The sequence below is a fragment of the Rhamphochromis sp. 'chilingali' genome, assembly GCF_963969265.1.
Source record: "Rhamphochromis sp. 'chilingali' genome assembly, chromosome: 3".
In the NCBI taxonomy this organism is placed as follows: domain Eukaryota; kingdom Metazoa; phylum Chordata; class Actinopteri; order Cichliformes; family Cichlidae; genus Rhamphochromis; species Rhamphochromis sp. 'chilingali'.
The window spans coordinates 12,458,450-12,477,584 of NC_137931.1; the positions used below are offsets into that span (position 1 = coordinate 12,458,450).

Below are 19,135 nucleotides of genomic sequence, written 5' to 3' on the forward strand. Positions count from 1 at the left end.
AGACAGACACTATCTCTACTTTTAAGATAACGCTTAAAACTTTCCTTTTTGCTAAAGCATACAGATAGTGCATCATGGGAATCCCCCAGCAGCCTACAGCGTCACCTGATCCAGCCCTGAGTATTTTTCACTCACTGTGTGTTAACAGACTTCTCTGCACTGAATCATACTTGTTATTAATCTCTGGCTCTCTTCCACAGCATGTCCTTCATCCTGTCTTCCTTCTCTCACCCCAACTGGCCGCCCCTCCCTGAGCCTGTTTGTGCCGGAGGTTTCTTCCTGTTAAAAGGGAGTTTTTCCTTCCCACTATCACCAAAGTGTTTGCTGTGTTTCTCTCTATATTGCAAGGTAGACCCTACAATAATACATACAGAGCGCCTTGAGGCGACTGTTGTTGTGATCTGGCGCTGTATAAATAAAATTGAATCTCTGCAGTACTGGCATAGTTTACGTCTTATCAGTACAGCAACTCCTTCCAGCTGCTGTACTGACCTTCTGCTAGCCAAATTGGAGGTCCTCATCTCCTGCCAGTGGTATCAGTAGTTCTCAACCATCTGACTTAATAATACAACGATGCACTTGAACTCTTGGCTTTTTCTGCTTAATTCAAAATGATTTCGCATTGTTAAAAAAATAAAAATAAAAAAATAAATAAATATATATATATATATATATGACATTGTAGTTTATAGTCGCCAGTCGATCGTGTAGTTTAACATGATTATTTCCTGTGCTTACTTCGTTTTGGGATGTGAGTAAAACATTAAGGAGCAAATCTTAAGCAATCGTGACTTCCTGATTTCACTTCCAAGTGGGGAGTAAAAGATTAAGATGTCAGAGTGCGCCATCATAATGTCTCTATGGGAAGTGAAAGAGTGAGGGATGAATTTAGGCTCTGACATTGGAGTTTTACCACCATCCTTGCCCACACACTGTTGTTACTTCCATGTACAAATGACAGTGCCTGGCCCACACTTATTCTCCTAGTCTGCCATCCTCCAAATGTACATGAAGACAGTGAGTGGGGAGTGACAATAACAACTCTTCTTTGAAGAGGAATGTATACTCAGAGGCTATACTCAGATGTGGGGGTGGAGGTGGTGCCAAAGAAGTGATGCATGAACAGCAGCAAGCATAGATTTTAGTGGGAAACAAGCAAATTTAGAAAATAAGTGAGCAAAGCACTAATGATATAAGTGCAAAGGAGTTTCAGTAGCAGGATGCACTATGTGAGAACAGTTAAATTGACTGCCTAAACTATCTTCTAGAGTATCTGTAAATTTGATCACAGCCAAAACTGCACACAAAGCAGGTGTTTCACTGTATTAATAAAGCAATAATAGCAGCCATTAAGATGTGTAAACTATGAAGAGTGTGTAGCCAACTGTCTTGCAGAACCCACATGTATCTGCAAGATAAATGCTTTTAATTGCTGCCCGAAGGAGAGTGAAGATCAATGACTGACATTCTTTGTCAGCTCTAATTTGCCTGGTTATATTTAGCCGTTATTTTGATGCAAGTTCTCGGGAGGAATCTACAGGCTTCAATCGAAGTTTCATGTGTGTGCTAAAATCTCCGAGAGCTAATTCTGCTGTTTTACAAATTCCAAATACTTGAAGTGTGTTATGGGTCGAGGTTGGTGGATTATAAACATACCTGTGGGAAAAAAGCAGCAAAGAAAAGGTGGATTCAAATCCACTCTTCTAAGACAGAGATAATATTAACATTCCCAAAAACACAACATTGGATTCAGTATTTTTTTTAAAAACCTCACAATTAGACGCAGGGTTGGGCTGAGGTGAAGGAAATGTGCTGAAGCAAACAGTTTGTGAAATGGTGTAATTTAATTTCCATATCAAAAGCATAATATGTATTGAATGTTTGCAGCGAGGGCTGCAGTGCTTTTGTATTTTTCTTTGATGTGGACACATTTGTGTTCAGACAAACACATTCTTGGCTCTTCTCGAAGGATTCGACTGGCTGCTTAGCACACAGACTTCTGGCTGCACGTCTCTTTCTGCCTTTATTCTTCTCTAACACGGGTTGTCAGATCTTTATATTGACTCTACTTTTCTCTTCCCAGGAGTACCAGATCGATATTATCTTCGCCCAGACTTGGGTGGACACCCGTCTGAGGTATAACAGCAGCAGCATGCGGATTCTAACCCTCAACAGGTATATTAGATTAAGTAAAGACATACTATAAAGTTTAGCAAAGACATGCTGCAAATATACAGGAACGTTTATTAAAAAAACTCCTAAATATATCAGCTTTGTGGGTGAATCAATACCAATGTAGTGATAATTATACTAGATCTCTTTTTTAAAATGAACTACTGCTGTGGCTATTTTTCACCACTTTAGCATCTACTATTTGAACATTTTCATATGATAAAGCAATATTCTTCACTCCTTCTGTCTCTCTCTCTTTGGAAGAGGTCTGTAATTAATGGAACAAATTGATTGATGTGCTTTGTTTTCCCCTAGTTGCCCGAGTATTTTATTATGCTCTTATTGGGAATGAGTGCAGCCTCGTGCATTTCAAAGAAATCTGAGGGAATCAGTCTTACCTCCTTTCCTCTCTCTCTCTGTATCAATTTCCCTCTTTTTCAACCAGCAATATGGTCGGTCTGATCTGGCTGCCCGACACCATCTTTAGAAATTCCAAGAACGCCGATTCTCACTGGATAACGACGCCCAATCAGCTGCTCCGGATCTGGAACAATGGGAAAATACTTTATACTCTGAGGTAAAACCCTTCAAAACACATGGAAACACACAGAACAGGAAGATAAAAGAACAAAAATCGAGAGTAGACATATCACAGCCAATGACTGCTGGTAAAAAAAATCTTTTCATGAGAAATACTCCCTCTATTCTGATTCTTAATGCCAACTGTATATTGTGGCTAAACAAAATTCTGCCACCAGTGTTGACATTGAGTACAGACAATAAAAGACATTTGGACTTTAGTCTGTCTAAAGAGCCAGATGGATGAACCTATCTGTATGGGACCATAGCAATCCAGATTTGTGGCTGCAAAAAAGACAAAAGAAGAAAGAAGTCAATGAGGAAAGACTTCTGTTGGCTTTACTGGCAGATTCACTGTTTTTTCATACATTTTAAATTAAGTCCAAAAACAGTACCAGAAAACAGGATTTACCTGTGATATTATTGGCCAACAACTTGTGACTGACAAGTCATTAGCCAATCAGGCTGCAATCTCACAGTCAAATGTGCCCCTCGTTATCATGTTTGATTTCGAAAGACCAAGATGGCAACAAAAGAAAACATTTGAAGCTATGGGTGATGTCACTGTAGCTCCGTCTGTAATTTAGTGTTATAACTCTTTAAATGTTTCTTGTTGCCCCCTGGTGGGATGTGAAGGTATTGCAAGTGGGTCTTTTACAATAAATATATGTTTTTGTTAAAGGAAAAAAAAGTTTCATTTTGTAGCTTTGTCTAAAATCAATTGTTTATATTCACAAAGAAATAAAAAAGAAAGAAATCATCACATTTGAAAATCCAAACCCTAATTTCTCTGATACTTTGTCCTTAGCAGGAAAGAGCTAAAACTGGAGCATTGGCTGTCGGCTGCCAAAAGTAAATCTTTGAAAGTAGAATCAACCTGAACATGCAGATTGCTATCCATTTGTATCTTGTCTTTCTGTTAAAGAGATGAGACTTGCCTTTCTTAAGGTGTTCTGTGACTGAAGTCTAATAATTAATACCAATAGACCGCATTGATAGAACTATGAACAGTCAACTGATCACTGCGTAAGGCTACCCCTCCTTCAGGCTGGTTCTGCCAGAGGTTTCTTCCTGTTAAAAGGGAGTTTTTCCTTCCCACTGTCACTAAGTGCTTGCTTATAGGGGCTCATGCGATTTTGGGGGTTTCTTTGGAATACTTTAGGGTCTTGACCTTGTGAATAAGCGGCATATAAATGAAACTGTTTAATATATATTATTGTTTGTTAGATGGCGTTATCTTCCTTTCCATTCATGCAGAACGGGCCAGTGTATGCTATGTTTGAGGAGGTAACAAAAGGAACAACAGGGTGCTTTCCTTTAGCATTCAAAGACCAGCCATTATTATAGCTGCGCCATATTATACCGCTCACGGTAATACCGGTACAATGCTAGGCAATGATAAGAAAATGAATTATCGCGATAGAATATGGGTAGAACGTGCATGCGCATTGATGAAAAAGCACGGCGTAACGGAGAATGAGAATGGGGAAAGCAGATTGTTGAGTGAAACGGATGAACCAGAATTAGACTGTAAAAATGGTGCAACTTAACTGGTTTGGTGTTTGTCCGTCAGATACACAACAAAGCACATTTTTTTGTAGAACATGCAAGCGGCCGTCGTTATTGCCGTAGGCCTATTTGTCGGACTAAGGTGCTCGTAAATCTGGGAGTAATCTGGGTCCTAAACTCCGTCCTTTAAGGTCCCGAAGTCAAACGAACATCAGAAACTGTCTAAATTCTTCCATCTTTAATAAAACGATCAGCGTTGCTGCTTTACCAGGTGTAACTATGATGTTTAACACCCAGGCATCCATGAAAACAGAATTCATTACATTTAACAGAGTTAGAAGTTAGCGAAAGTTAGCTCGCTAGTTTCTGAAAAAATCTAACGTACAGCTCTGCTATCACTTCCAACATAAATGAAGACAGGAAGCTACACAGCAGTGACGTTTGTAGGGTTACTGAAGTAGGGCTAGCTGGTATATAATGATGTGCTACGTGACTGCTAGCGACATAGCTATGTTAGCATAACATAAACAGAAAAGCTGGAGGACGAACACTAACACTTTTCCACTCGATAAAAGTTAACGTGAAGGTTCCTGATGGTTAGAGACAAATGCAATCGCATGCTAGGATGCTGTAAACAGGCCAAACTTCAGTCAGGAGAACAACTGAGATAATCCATCCACAATATGAGGTTAGTCATTAATATACTGCAACAACATGGGAATAGAGCAGCTGTGATAGAATACAGCATTAACGAATCAATGGTACAGAAGTGGAGGAAGCAAGAAGAATGAGTTGAATAAAGTTTGATTTATCTGACTGCTTTGTTTCGCTTAATGTGCCTAATAATCCCGTGCACCTTGTGGTCCGAAAAATACATATTTGACTTTTTTATTTGGCACACTGCAGTTAAATGTAGCAAAGCACCTCTTTTTAACTTCAGTGGATATTATACATGGTTATGCTCAGGATATGTCAGCCCATTTCTACTGGAAATGCCTTTTGGTTAAACTTTCAGCAAGGAATTTGCATTTGCACTGTTAAATGTTTATATAGCTTCAATGCACATAAAAAAACAGCTGCTTGTTTAAGTGAAATAAATGGATGGTGTTTTTTTTTTTTTGCGCTAGTGAAGTTGTGGAGTTGTATTTTGTCTCGCAGAAATTATATCGTCAGTTATATCGTTATCGCAAATTTTCAAATATATATCGTGATATATATTTTTGGCCATATCGCCCTGCTCTAGCTGCCATGCAAAAACACCTTCAGGAATAAAATTCACTATTTGACTGCAGTTGGTGAGTCACATAGACAAACAGGAAGACACAGACAGAGAAAAACAGAAGGCAGATCCAGAACAATAAAGAGTAAAATAAAATCTCAGGAACATTACAGTTGTATAAATCATTTTAGTAACAGCAAATAATCTGATATTGGTTGTTGTAGAAAGCAGCACCTCCCACACATACAGAACACACAGCAATGCGATTTTGATTTGTATCTTTTTAAATTCTAACTGCATCTTTCACCCTTTACATGAGTTTCTGTACCACATAGCATTCTTTACCTTTGGTGCAGTAAGATAAAACCCTTGTGTTTCTTTTCATTTTGTTGCTTTCGCTCTGACAGCCTTTCAGTGGCTGAGTAATGACACACAGGTGAAGGTGATGGCCTTATGACAACCCCCCCACCCCCACCCACCCAACTGTGTGACTGCACCTACAACAGAAAACACTCAGGATTCGAGTGGACGGGTTCCTTTTAAATTGGAGTGGCATCTGGGTTTATGAGTCCTCAAGCTCTGACATGAGCTTTTTTTCTGTCTTGAAGATCAAATTTCACCTGTGCATCTAGTATTTCGAGCTAGAGCTGGCCTAATGGCAAGGAACCACCTTGAGTGTTTGTTTTCAGACATTTTGTGGAGCTGATGCACAGCTGCTGCTATTTCAGGACAGTTCAGGTCCCGTCATGGAGGCAAATAAATTCAATAAACAGCATTTCCCAAAATGACTAGGGTGTAAGACTCTGGCATTTCATTCCTTTGTCTTGACTGGCAAATTTCGGTTAGTTCCCTGGGTATGCTGTGATGTCTGCTTGTGCAAATACTCAGAAGGGAGCCACTTTTCAGACAGCCCACTTCCATTTTTAATTTATGGGAGGAATAATTGTAGCAGGATGATTTTGGATGTTGTAGAGGTTAATAACAGTGTGATCATGAACTTCTAAATTGAGCCATAGATATGCCTGTTATCAACAGGGGTTCAAGATTAAAATGCACTGCTGTGAAACACCAAGTTTATACCTGCACTAATCAATATTTTAATATCAACAAAAGACTTAATGATTATCTCTAATGTGAAAGAGGTCACTTGTGGTGACACACCCACAGGAATTAGCAGCCGATGTGGCTGTTTCCATCAACTCTACAAAGTATTTCAGTAGCAGTTAAAGGGGAGTTCAAAAAATCATTTTGTAATCTGATACTGGATCTTAAAACAGAAGAAAGCTGTCTTCAGTAGAAGAGGGAACTGAACTAAAATTTTCTGATTGGCTGCATCTCCAAAACAGGTTTGAAAAGCAGGTGGGTGGGGCTTGTGGTAAATTGGTCAGTTGTAATGTAGGGCTTTTCTATTTTTCTTGAGCACTCATAGCGCTTTATACAACATGCCTCATTCACACAAACACACTTGGCCTAAAAGTTTTTGCTTTTAAGAGCTCATTTTATTATTTCTGGCGTTTCTTTCTGTGATGAATTTGAAAAGTCTTGCTTCGTTAGCAGGTTATTAAGTGTCAAAGAGACATATATTTAGGCCATATTCGCCTTGACTGACACATCTCTCTCATCTCCGCCGTGTTCGTTGCTGCTTGTTCTTTTTCACCTCAGCTCCACTCTCACAATTTGGCTTTTCCGACCCCCGACAAGGATGGAAGCAAAAATGCAAATTGAAACTGTACATCATCTGCACTTTGTTCACCTCGGAACAAGACGAGCGAGGCAGCCCCCTTCCTGCTTTGACAAAGGCTCCTCTTTTGTGCTCCACGTCAGGCGTTTAATGAGGAATTGTAGCAGCGACAAAGACACAACAACACAAGTCAAAGAAAAAGCCCATTTTCATGACTGTCATTTTTACAGCCCTTATCATTTTGATTTATTAAAGTGACACGTAGAGCATATAACTTGAATTGGATTTAAGTTTTTACCTTACTTGTATGATGTGTCTTTTTAATCACTGCTGCTTTTCCTTAACAGCCTGTGTATTGACTTGTCCAGTGATCTTAGCTGAGAACTGCTGTTTTTAGAAGCTGACATGCCTTGGAGTCCTGACATGTGTGAAAAACCAGACCTGATACTGATGATGAAACATTTGTGCCATTTTCAGGGATTTTACACATCAACCAAGCAACCATGTGTGAACCTGTACTATCTGGGTGGAAGCCAGTGCTCTTATACTGTAGTGCATAATGTGATATAAGCAGTGATGAATCCAGTGCACTCAGACCATGTGCTTCATGGGCCGAGAAATGAAGCATCCAAAGCAGTTTACTGCCTTGAATATCTTTGTCTAAGTGCTTCTGTCCCTCTGCACTTGTCTTACTCTTCAGGATGACCATCAACGCAGAGTGCCAGCTGCAGCTCCATAATTTCCCAATGGATGAACACTCCTGTCCTCTCGTCTTCTCTAGCTGTGAGTATTGGGATTAGCATGCACACAGACACGGAAAACACACATAAATATGCAGATACTCGTGCCTATACACCTCTAGGGCAAGACTTTGAAAGCAGGCGGGAAACGTCCTGGAGAAAAAATGGAAACCAAATAGAAAGTGAACTAAAGGCTAAGTGAAAAAGTGCTATCAGTCAATCAAACTTTATTTGTATAGCATCTTTTGTGTGGGCTAGTGCAGTTCAAAGTGCCTTACAGATGACTGAAAGTATGAAAACAGTAAAGAAACATATTAAGGACTTATTTAGGTATTAAAATCACTGGAGCATTTGAGCATCATTCAGTGATGAGTGTCAGGGCTGGGACTTTTTTTCCCTCCCAAACTATGAATTTGAGTTCATGTAATGATAATCCCCCACACACAATAACTAAGAAGTGAGAAAAGAGAAAGCAGCTTTTTGGATAATACACTTTGCATATTAATCATCAAGGAACTGACCTAACAGTAGGGGTGGGAGAAAAAATCGATACTGTGTAGTATCGTGATATTTTGTTTGCTAATAATGTATCGATACAGGGACAGCAGAAATCGATATTTTGTTACAAACAATTTTTCGTGGACTGGATGGCTGTATTCAGTTAAAATGGTAAATGGTAAATGGCCTGCATTTGTATAGCGCTTTTCTAGTCCCTAAGGACCCCAAAGCGCTTCACACTACATTCAGTCATTCACCCATTCACACACTGAACTTAAAAATAAAGCGGGAGCAAACCTGAGTTCGGTACCTTACTCACATTTTTATTACCAGTAATCGTCATCATCAACAACAGACAAGCATACAAGTGTGCGTATTTAAAAAATAAAGCAGGAGCAAAACAAAGTTTGGTACTCACATTTTTATCATCAATCAAACCCATCGAAGTCCTCATCCTCTGTGTCTGAATTGAACAGCTGCGCTAAATCTCCATCAAACATGCCAGGTTCACTTTCTTCACTGTCAGAGTCACTTTCCGTGCCGTGCGGCTCCTCGGAAATGATGCCGGCTTTTGCGAAAGCTCGAACAACAGTGCCAGCAGACATGTTAGCCCAAGCATCTACAATCCATTCGCAAATTGTGGCGTAACTCGCCCGGCGCTGCCTTCCACTCTTGGTGAAACTGTGGTCTCCATCGGTCATCCATCGCTCCCAGGCCGCTCGCAGCCTTACTTTGAACGGGCGGTTCACACCGATGTCCAGCGGTTGGAATTCCTTTGTCAGGCCTCCCGGAATGACAGCAAGCTCACAGTTCCTTTGTTTCACTAGTTTTTTCACATCGGCTGTGAGATGGGCACGCATAGTCACAGATTAAGAGCGATGGTGATGCGTGGAAAAAACCACCTGGTCTCCTTACATACACCTCCCTCAGCCACTCTTTCATCATTTCCTCATCCATCCAGCCCTTTTCATTTGCCTTAATGATGATTCCTGCTGGAAACTTCTCTTTAGGCAAAGTCTTTCTCTTAAAAATCACCATAGGCGGCAGTTTCTGTCCATTAGCATGGCAGCCAAGCACAACAGTAAAAGAAGACTTTTCGTGCCCCGTTGTGCGTATCGCTAGCGTGCTGGTCCCCTTCTTCTCCACAGTGTGACTCACCGGGATGTCAAAAGTGAGCGGGACCTCGTCCATGTTTGTGATGTGGCTGGGCTGGATGTTTTTGTCGCCGATGTGTTTGCTGCAGTAGGAGCGGAAGATGGCCAGCTTTTCCTTATAATCCGCTGGAAGTTGCTGCGCTGCCGTAGTCCTGGTCCGGATGGAAAAATGGCACAGTTTCATAAAAAGTGAAAGTGAAACTGCTTTTAGCCGAATGGTGACCGTCGAAACGCTTCTCCCGCTCGTTCTTTGCTCGATGATCCACCGCTCGAGTCTTTCCTCCAACTCGAGCCACCTCGCCTTACGTCCGCGGAAACTCAGCTGCGTTTTCTTGACCTGCCGGAGCTTGTTTTCTAGCTTCCTCCATTTGCGAACCATCGATTCGTTAATCTTAAATTCTCTCGCTGCTGCTCGATTTCCATGTTCCTCCGCGTAGCTGATGGCCTTCAGTTTAAACTGTGCTTCATAAGCGTGTCTCTTTGCCATTTTCAGGGTTGCGCCCACACTTCACCCTTTAGCGTTCTCATGGTGTTCTCTACTACGTCCTCCTTACAACACAGGGCGCACTGCGCTATAGGGCGCGCCGTACTTTTTGAAGAAAATCTAAGACTTTTAAATACGCATACGGTACTTGTATGCGCCCTATGATTCAGTGCGCCTTATGTGTGTGTTAAATACAGTAATGGCACACATAACTGAGACTGCGCCTTTTAGTACAGTGCGTCTTATGGTCGTGAAAATACGGTAAGTTGGACTAGAATGTAATACAAACCGTTCAGTTTGTCAACAATAAAACTGACTGAAATGAGAGAAAGACTGAGTGTGAGACTTTGATATTAGATAAAATGAATATTGATAAAGTTTACCTTTATGTACAGAATTTGAATATTGCAAAATATTTTTAAAAATTGCAATAATATCGTATCGTGAGTTGTATGGTGATTCCCACCTCTACCTAACAGCCCATTGTTCATTCAGTGACGCTAGTTTCAGTCATTGTGCAAATGTACTGTTTATAAGGTTGGGGAGACCTGCAGTCAGCTGAGACCTAAGAAGTCACTTGGATGAGTGAAACGTATGTCCCACTGAAAACGCTACTTCCAGATGAACAAAATAAACTTTTTGGGTGAAAGCAACTACTTTCAGCTACCCCCTTATTTATGAGTGTCACCGCATATGGCTTCTTTACATTGTTAAATCCAGAATCTAATTTAAAATCATTACCCTCTGTAACACTGGTGGTGCAATACTAGACCTGTTAGTGCTACTTCTTGCCTTCTTTGCATGTAGTGCAGGCAGTATAGTTACCTTTAACCACAGTACGAGGACAGAAGGGAAATATGGACCAGATCAGACAGGTTCTAGATTCGTAGGAGCCAAGGGTGTATGACAACAGAAGACTTGTACACAGTAGGTGTAGAAAACACAATTGCATTTATTAGCAATTATTAAAGTTGTGCACATTTAACAAAAGTAGAGCGCTCTTCTTGAAAACAAAATAAAATAAAATAAACCCCACAAATGGTTGACCCAAGGATATATTGTCTTTTGTGTCTTTTCTAAAGTCAATTTCAGTCTTTCAATGTTCAATAGTCACTCAGTGTGTTTGTAACCAGTCGGGTTACAATCTACCAGTTCATCCGGCTCTTTGGGCTGGGCTCGCCATCCAGTACTGGAAAAGGGATCCTCGATTCTTCTCAGGTCCTCAAAACCAATCCAATCCAAATAAGCAAAGGAAAAAACCTGACCATGCGAAGCAACAAATGCTACACGGGGCTTCACAGTGCTCACGTTGGCTCACGGCCTCTGGAATACAGTATCACTCTTATTATTCTTGCCGAAAAAAGGACTTTCTCTATCCAGCTAGCTTCTTCGCCACACGGGTAAACTGATCTTTCACCGTCTGTGTCTCTGGCGTATCTGACTGGCACATGAAGGCACACACAGGTGTCTGAGCAGCGCACAGACTGGGGGAGGGTCAGACCGGCCAATGATTGGTCACTCAGTGGATCTGACAAACACACTCTAAAGGACTAAGTCCTGCCCCCACACCATTTATACATTACATATACATATGTACATATTAATTAAACTTATGTTTACATGCTTTTTATCAGTATTTATTATAATTAACTTTGTTTTTATCAATATTTATTTATACTTTTAATCCCGTTTTTAACACTGGGTTACACTTCACATACAAGGTCTTAAGTAACGAGGCCCCACTTTATTATAAAGAGGTTTCTTACTGTTAAAGAGGAGTTTTTCCTTCCCACTGTTGCTAAGTGTTTGCTCATAAGGCAGGAGTGTCCAACTCCAGGCCTCAAGGGCTGGTGACCTGCAAGATTTCGATATGACCCTTGGTCAACACACCTGAATCAAATGATTAGTTCATTACCAGGCCTGGAGTTGGACACCCCTGTCATGAGGGATTGTTGGAGTTTTTTCTGTGTTATTGTAGAGCCTTTACCTTGCAATATAAAGGGCCTTGAGGCGACTGTATAAATAAAATTGAATTGATTCACAGTGGGTAGTTCCATGTGTTTGATTTGGCAGATCCCCTTACACAACCCTAAAGGGATTTGTGTCTCTTTCCAGGATCAAACCAGGGATTTTTTGCTTGTTAGGTGAATGTGTAAACCACCACACTATGAAACCATGTACAACATTGTTTGAATGTGCAAAAAGTTTCCACAGTCAAATCATAGTGAAAGTCACCTTAGTTACTGAAGTCTAGGAGTTATAAAATACATAAATGGATTTAGAAGTCCTACATCCACACTTAAGCAAGTTACTTCAGCAAATGGATGGGTACACCCAAAGTATCTTTCTACTCAATTTTGAGCACTCAAAAAGCTCAAAGAGAGTCTCATTCACCCAGTCACACACATGCAGTGCTTTTATCTAAGCACTTTTATATCTAACTTTCACACTCAAATCAATGTATCAGCAATTCAGGTTTAAATATCTTATTCAAGGATACTTTCACACAAGGACAAGAAGCACTGGGGGTCGCTCCACCAACCTTCCAACTGGTAGATGACCTGCACTATCACCTGAGCCATAGCCGCCCCAAACAAACTAAAGGTGTTAGGTTGTTAGACTGAATCTTATCTGGAATCAAGTAACCAAAAGAACAGCAGAGTAGATCCTGAGTGTCTGTATGTTGATTCAACAGGGATAATATTAAATTAAAGTTGACACCTAAGAACTTCATGCATTATTTGTATCTCCACCATAAACTGATGCAGGAAAAGTACAAAGTGGATGATAGAATGTAAAACGTTAAAGTCCTGACCCTCAAAATATCCTTGTGTCTAAACCCAACCAAGTAGTTTTTAATAACTAAGCTTAACAGCAAGTGAAAGTAGAAGACAAATGAGAAAATTGTTAGAAAGTGTAAAATTGTTAGAAAGTGACAAAATACAGTGGTGTCTGCAAGATGCAAAGAGGATATCCTGCCTTGGAAACTGTTATCTCTCAGCAGTCGATATTACTGCATCTGGTGTGTCAGAGCGACGTTGCCAAAGAACACCTTGTGTGTAATATGGAGACAAAAGATGCATCTGGCAAAAAAAACAGCATTTTTTTTACCCATCACGATGAAAACTTGTTGGCCAGCCAGCTCAAATCTTGATGTGGTCCAGTATTTGAAAGTGAGCTGTTGCTTCCACATTGTTAGAATACAAATAGCAGTTGATTGCTGAATATTTAGTAGCAAGGAAATTACAATACTGGATTTGTTGGATAAATGGCATCCTATCACGGTACCACGCTGGAAAACACTAAATGCCTGAGAGTGACCCATTCTTTAACAGATGTTTGTAGAAGTAGTTTGCATGCCTAGGTGCTTTATTTTATACACCTGTGCAAGTGACTGGAACACCTGAATTCATTGATTTGGACAGTGAGTGATTACTTTTTACAGTGTAGTGGATGTTTTCATGAGATGATCATATTAGGGATATCGGTTTTCAGTGGTATCAAATAAGGGAAAACATGTCTGAAATGGATTATTGAGCACAGGCTTGTACAAATCATATGTTCAAGGTTGCTTTTCAGGGTTTCAAAGCGTTTTACAACGTCATGAAAAAAATTATCATTGTTGGCAGCTTCAGCCACATGGCACTGGACCTGCTGTACGCCATTTAAAATCTGGAAATATACAACTGACCATCAGAAACCAGATAAAAGAAAAGAAAATGTGATAGTAGTATCCAGTGGTCCACAGTTGTAACATGTAAAACAAATTTTTATTTGCGTTTCTCTCACAATACCCCTCACAGACAAAAGCACCTCGTGTCCCTACCACCCTGCCCACCCGCCAAGCTGAAAAGCACTAAACACCTGAAAATGCAAATGCAAGGGAGGAGGTGCAGATTTTCTGGCACAATATCTCCATGCAGTCCCTTAGTAAACAAGGACAAACCCAGTTTTATTGTTTAGTGGCTGAAAAAGGGGGGCTGCTAATCCTCAGCAAATATCCTCTTTTTTAATTCAGTGGTCTGTTTGCAGTGAAGCTGCTCTGCTGCTCGAGTTACAGTCTTCCAGGGTTGCATTATTTCTAGAGTATGTTATTTTTAAAAGTATTTTTTTTAATTATATACAATTTGAACCATAATTCAAAGTAAAACAAGAGTCTTCAGTAATGTTATAAAGCTGTTTAAAATCCCAGAATATTGCCATAAGCTCTATCGCTCTATCTATCGCTCTATCTATCTATCTATCTATCTGTCTGTCTGTCTGTCTGTCTGTCTGTCTGTGTATGTCTGTGTATGTCTGTGTATGTCTATACACGTGTATATATCTATACACGTGTGTGTATAGATATATACACATAAAAATAACGTACCAATTAGTAATTGGATGAAATGAATGCAATGATGATAGTGTAGCAGTATAAGTACAGCTGTTGACTTAAATTAATCGGTGGGGCAGTGAAACACAGCTCCCGGACTAGACCAGTACAAAATCAAAAACTACTCAGGATGTTGGAAGCAGTCGAGATGTGCAGGAGACCTTGAAGTGGATATTGACCAGAGCTCTACGTATTCCATATGGACAAAATTATTCGCCTATTACAAAGTGGAAGCATTGTATTACTGCAAAGCAAACCACAAAGACACAGCCATGAAAGTAACGTAAAAGTTGCCAACACTCTGCTGACTCAGTAATTGCAGAGTTCTGCCATCCTGTGGCATTAACATCAGCTGAAAAACATCATAGTTATGTAATTTTCTGGCACAATATCTCCATGCAGTCCATGCAGGTGTTTGTTATTTTGAATCACAAAAGTCATTATTTTGGAAGGAAACCTTTGAAACAAGATTTAGAATTAATTAGGTAAAAATACTAAATCTTTTTTTTTTATCTCAATCGAGCGAAGGAACACTTTTTCCAGATTTTTTGACTGTTCCTTTACATAGTCAGAAACTCCCCAAATATCATAAAAGAAAATCAAGTCAATAAAAGCAATGCAAGAAGCTCTTTTGCTGCCATGAAATTAGTCTCCCCTGCATCTCATTAGCAAGCCCATCATCGAAAAGATAAAAATCACATTCGATTATGTTTGACAGGTCATTCTGTTGGCCCAGAAATCTTTCTCTGATTTATTTTACATAATAATCATTACCCAGTGCAGCTACAAATGGCAGTATTTGTCAGCGCCCATTATTAAACCTCCACCCAGCATTGAGTTCAGATAATCCAATTCCATTTTCCAACATATATAGAATTTGTTCAGTGTGTGATGAAACAGTACTGCAGTTACTGAAAGAGCTATTGACCGTAAATTGGCTTCCATTATGTCTCTTCTCTTAGTGAAAGGTTTCACAGTAAATAACCCTTTTTTCCAAGGTCCATGTGGTTGGACATTTATCCTCCATCAAAGAGAACGACATCTGTCAGCAACATCAGGCAAACCCATCTGAGTTGAATTTCAGGAAATTTGGTGAACAGGTAAACCTCGACTAAAGGATGCTGTGGTAGTGTCCCCAACAGTGTCACCAGCAAAGCACCCCCACACCATCACACCTCCTCCGCCATGCTTCACGGTGGGAACCATGCATGTAGAGAGACCATCCGTTCACCTTTTCTGTGTCTCAAAAAGACACGGCGAGTGGAAGACCAACAATCTAAAATCTGGACTCATCAGACCAAAGCACAGATTTCCACTGGTCTAATGTCCATTCCTCGTGTTTCTTGGCCCAAACACTCTTCTGCTTGTTGCTTTTCCTTGGTCGTGATTTCTTAGCAGCTATTTGACCATAAAGGCCTGATTCGCGCAGTCTTCTCAAAACAGTTGATGTAGAGATGTTTCAGCAGCAGAGGTGACTCTTGGTCTTCCTTTCCTGGGGCGGTCCTCATGTGAGCCAGTTTTGTCACAATGCTTTATGGTTTTGGGGTCTGCACTTGAGGACACAGTCAAAGTTTTAGTAATTTTCAGAACTGACTGACTGACCTTCAGCTCTTAAAGTATCGATGGACTGTTGTTTCTCTATACTTAGCAGATTGGTTCTTGCCATAATATGAATTCTAACAGTTTTCAAATAGGGCTGTCAGCTGTGTACCAACCTGACTTCTGCACAACACAACTGATGGTCCCAACCCCATTAAGACGGCAAGAAACTCCACAAATAAACCCTGACAAGACACACCTGTGAAGTGAAAACCATTTCAGGTGACTGCATCATGAAACTCAATGAGAGAAGGCCAAGGGTTTGCAGCCCTGTCAACAAAGCAAAGGGTGGCTACTTTGAGGAATCTAAAATATAAGACACATTCAGAGTTATTTATCATTTCTTTCTTTGCTACATAATTCCATGTATCTTGTTTCATATATTTGATGCCTTCAGTATGTAACTACAATATAGAAAGTAGTAATAACAATGAAAAAACATGAAATGAGAAAGTGTGCCCAAACCTTTGACTGGTAGTGTATATAGGACCAATTTACAACAACAGTCAGGTGCTTAATATTGTAAGGTAAAGACAATAATACAACAATACAGAGAAAAACCTACAATGAGACAACCCTCTATGACCAGGCAATTTGGCAAAGGTGGGAAGGAAAAACAGTTTTAATTTAGCCACTGAAGCTGAATTACCCCTGCACAACCCCTGTGTAAACAAATGGAACATTGGCTTAAAGGGAGGGGGAATAGAATAGTGTAAGATAAAGGTTATTTTGAACTATGAATCTCCTGTTCATTTCTTACAGTTTATCTGTGACTCACCTCTAGAATAAAAATTTGTGGCTGGGAATTAGCACGATAGGTTCCCTTTATGGAGCAACAGAAACTACATTTGTATCTGTCATAGAATGAATTTCAAGAAATTCTTATTTTATATTTATTTATTTGAATGTCCCCTATTCTGGAGACAGCATCCATCTCTGCACATGTGTTTTTGATAACCTGTTTATCCATTTCAAGGCTCCAAAAAAGCCAATTTCCATCAGTCTTAACGGTGCAGTACAACTGAGCAGCAAGTGTTTCTCTCAGGTCGTCTCCTTCTGTTACGCATAGATGAGTTGCCAGCCTATAAGTGGCATATTCCACGGCAGATGGTCCACGATATGAAGCGCTGCTGTAGGGGAGCAGGAGGATAGACAGAGAGAGAGAGGGCCAGAACCAGTCATTGAACACTAGAATGACATCTGAAAATGAAGCCATAATTGTCCCTCACTTTTCAGCTCTGTCCAATCACGTGCAGCCTTCTAGTGTGCAGTAACATCCAACTACATTTCTGTGTTACCACTCAAGGCACGCAGCAGCTGATGTGTTATAATACCGTCAAAGTCTAATGTTCAAGGCTTTTAAAATGTTCTCTCTTCATCATGAAGCAAATTAGAAACCTCCCCATTACGGCTGCAATCAGTTTCATATATTGAGATGGAACATAATATTCTTGATGGATGCGTTCATGGCCTCACTAATTTCACTTATTAATTCAGAGTATTTTTCGATAGCAGCTGTATTCCTGACAGGCATTATGCAAGCAATCCGACACCGTGAAAACATGTTTTGAATTAGTGGCTTCACCTTGTTTCAAAGATGCTTTTAAGCTGCTCTATCTTTCTTTGTTACTCTAGTCTCTTTATGGTAGTGATTTCTGTTAAATGGCGATCTCAGTATAAAAGGTAGCAAACGATAAAACTAACAAGCCATCATTACAGGCACTTTGCACTCATGCAGCTCTCCACATCAGAGCTGTGCTTCAATCATTTTCTTTAAAAATACCTAGTGTGGTGCAACATATGGAGGATATTTACATTTCAAAAGCATGCATCATTAAATATGAGAAATGGAATATGTGTCACAAAATGCTGGCCATGAATAAGAGTCAGAAAAAACATGTTACATATTCAGTGCTAGGTTTAAGTAACCTTACAAAGTCTGCACTGTAAATTAAAACAAGACCTCCTGTGAGAGGCCACATAGTGCTTCAGGCTAAATGGTAATGCATTTTCTATAGCTGTGTTATCGCTGTAACATTTGACAATCAGCACTTCAAAGAAATGATGGGGATTTAATTAGTTTGCGGGCATTTGTCGTGGCACAACTTTAACATATTTAAGAGGCCAGTCACTGAACTTACTACCATTTATTGCTATTGCCATTGACCGGCGGAGCCTGGTTCTGCCTGAGAGGTTCTTTCCTGCTAAAAGGGAGTTTTTTCCTTCCCACTGTCACTGTCACCAAGTACTTGCTTGGGCTGATTGTTGGTTTTTGTCTCCATTATCGTGGGGTCTTTACCTTACAATAAGAAGAACGTTGAGATGATTGTTATTGTGAATTGAGGAGAACATGACTGTCTGTAATAAGCTGTGTGAAATCCAGTATTTTTGAGGGCATTTTGTTCAAAAACACAAAGGTCAGCTGCATAGTGGAAGAGAAAAAAGAGTAAAGCTTCAAATCATTTTGATTCTGTGGACAATGATTGCATGCTTCACTTCTAACAGAACCCTTTGATTCCATAAAATGTTGAACTTACATTGGCATGGCAGAAGAGCTGTGAATTCCTCTTGGCTCGAGTATTTCATCCACTAATTGTTCAGATATTTTGGTAAAAGCCAAAAAGTGTCAATCTGACAGTGGTGTTACATATAAAGTCAAGAAACTTTCCAAATTCCAAAGCATTTATCCTCTGGGTTCCAGTTTTTTCGAGATATTTCAGTCCTGACAAGGGTTGTAGGACCTTCACTGACCAACAAACTGACATTGCCATCCCTAAAGCTGTCCTGCTAGTGTGTAACAATCAAGAAACATCAGTGTATCTCAGTGCTGTTGAAACAGACTAGTCATGCATTAAAAGATGCAATCAGCAGTCCTCACTCCATCATGCTCAAAAAAAGAAAGCACAAGACCTCCATCATGGCTGCCACAGGGGTTTTTACAGTACTTGAAACCCCCACAAAGGTTCATGTTCAGTCGTGGCTGAGCATTCATGTCGCTCAGGTTTTGTGTTCTTGTTTTCATTTTGAAAAGCTCATCTAAAATGTCAAACCTTTGGGTGTCACTGTGACGAACAAGGGATGCAATCCAGTGCTTAGAGTTTAAGCATATTCCCAAAGCAGCTGAC

The 19,135-nt window shown here is 40.1% G+C and overlaps 1 protein-coding gene across 1 annotated transcript in view; it reads left to right on the forward strand.

Moving 5' to 3' along the window:
* Nucleotides 1-19,135, forward strand: part of LOC308393526 (gamma-aminobutyric acid receptor subunit gamma-3-like) — a 193,582-nt gene that overhangs the window by 117,940 nt on the left and 56,507 nt on the right. The window contains exons 4-6 of the mRNA XM_080877349.1: nt 2,084-2,175; nt 2,618-2,749; nt 7,861-7,943. Of these exons, the coding sequence (XP_080733475.1) occupies nt 2,084-2,175; nt 2,618-2,749; nt 7,861-7,943 (307 nt within the window). The remainder of the gene's footprint in view (nt 1-2,083; nt 2,176-2,617; nt 2,750-7,860; nt 7,944-19,135) is intronic.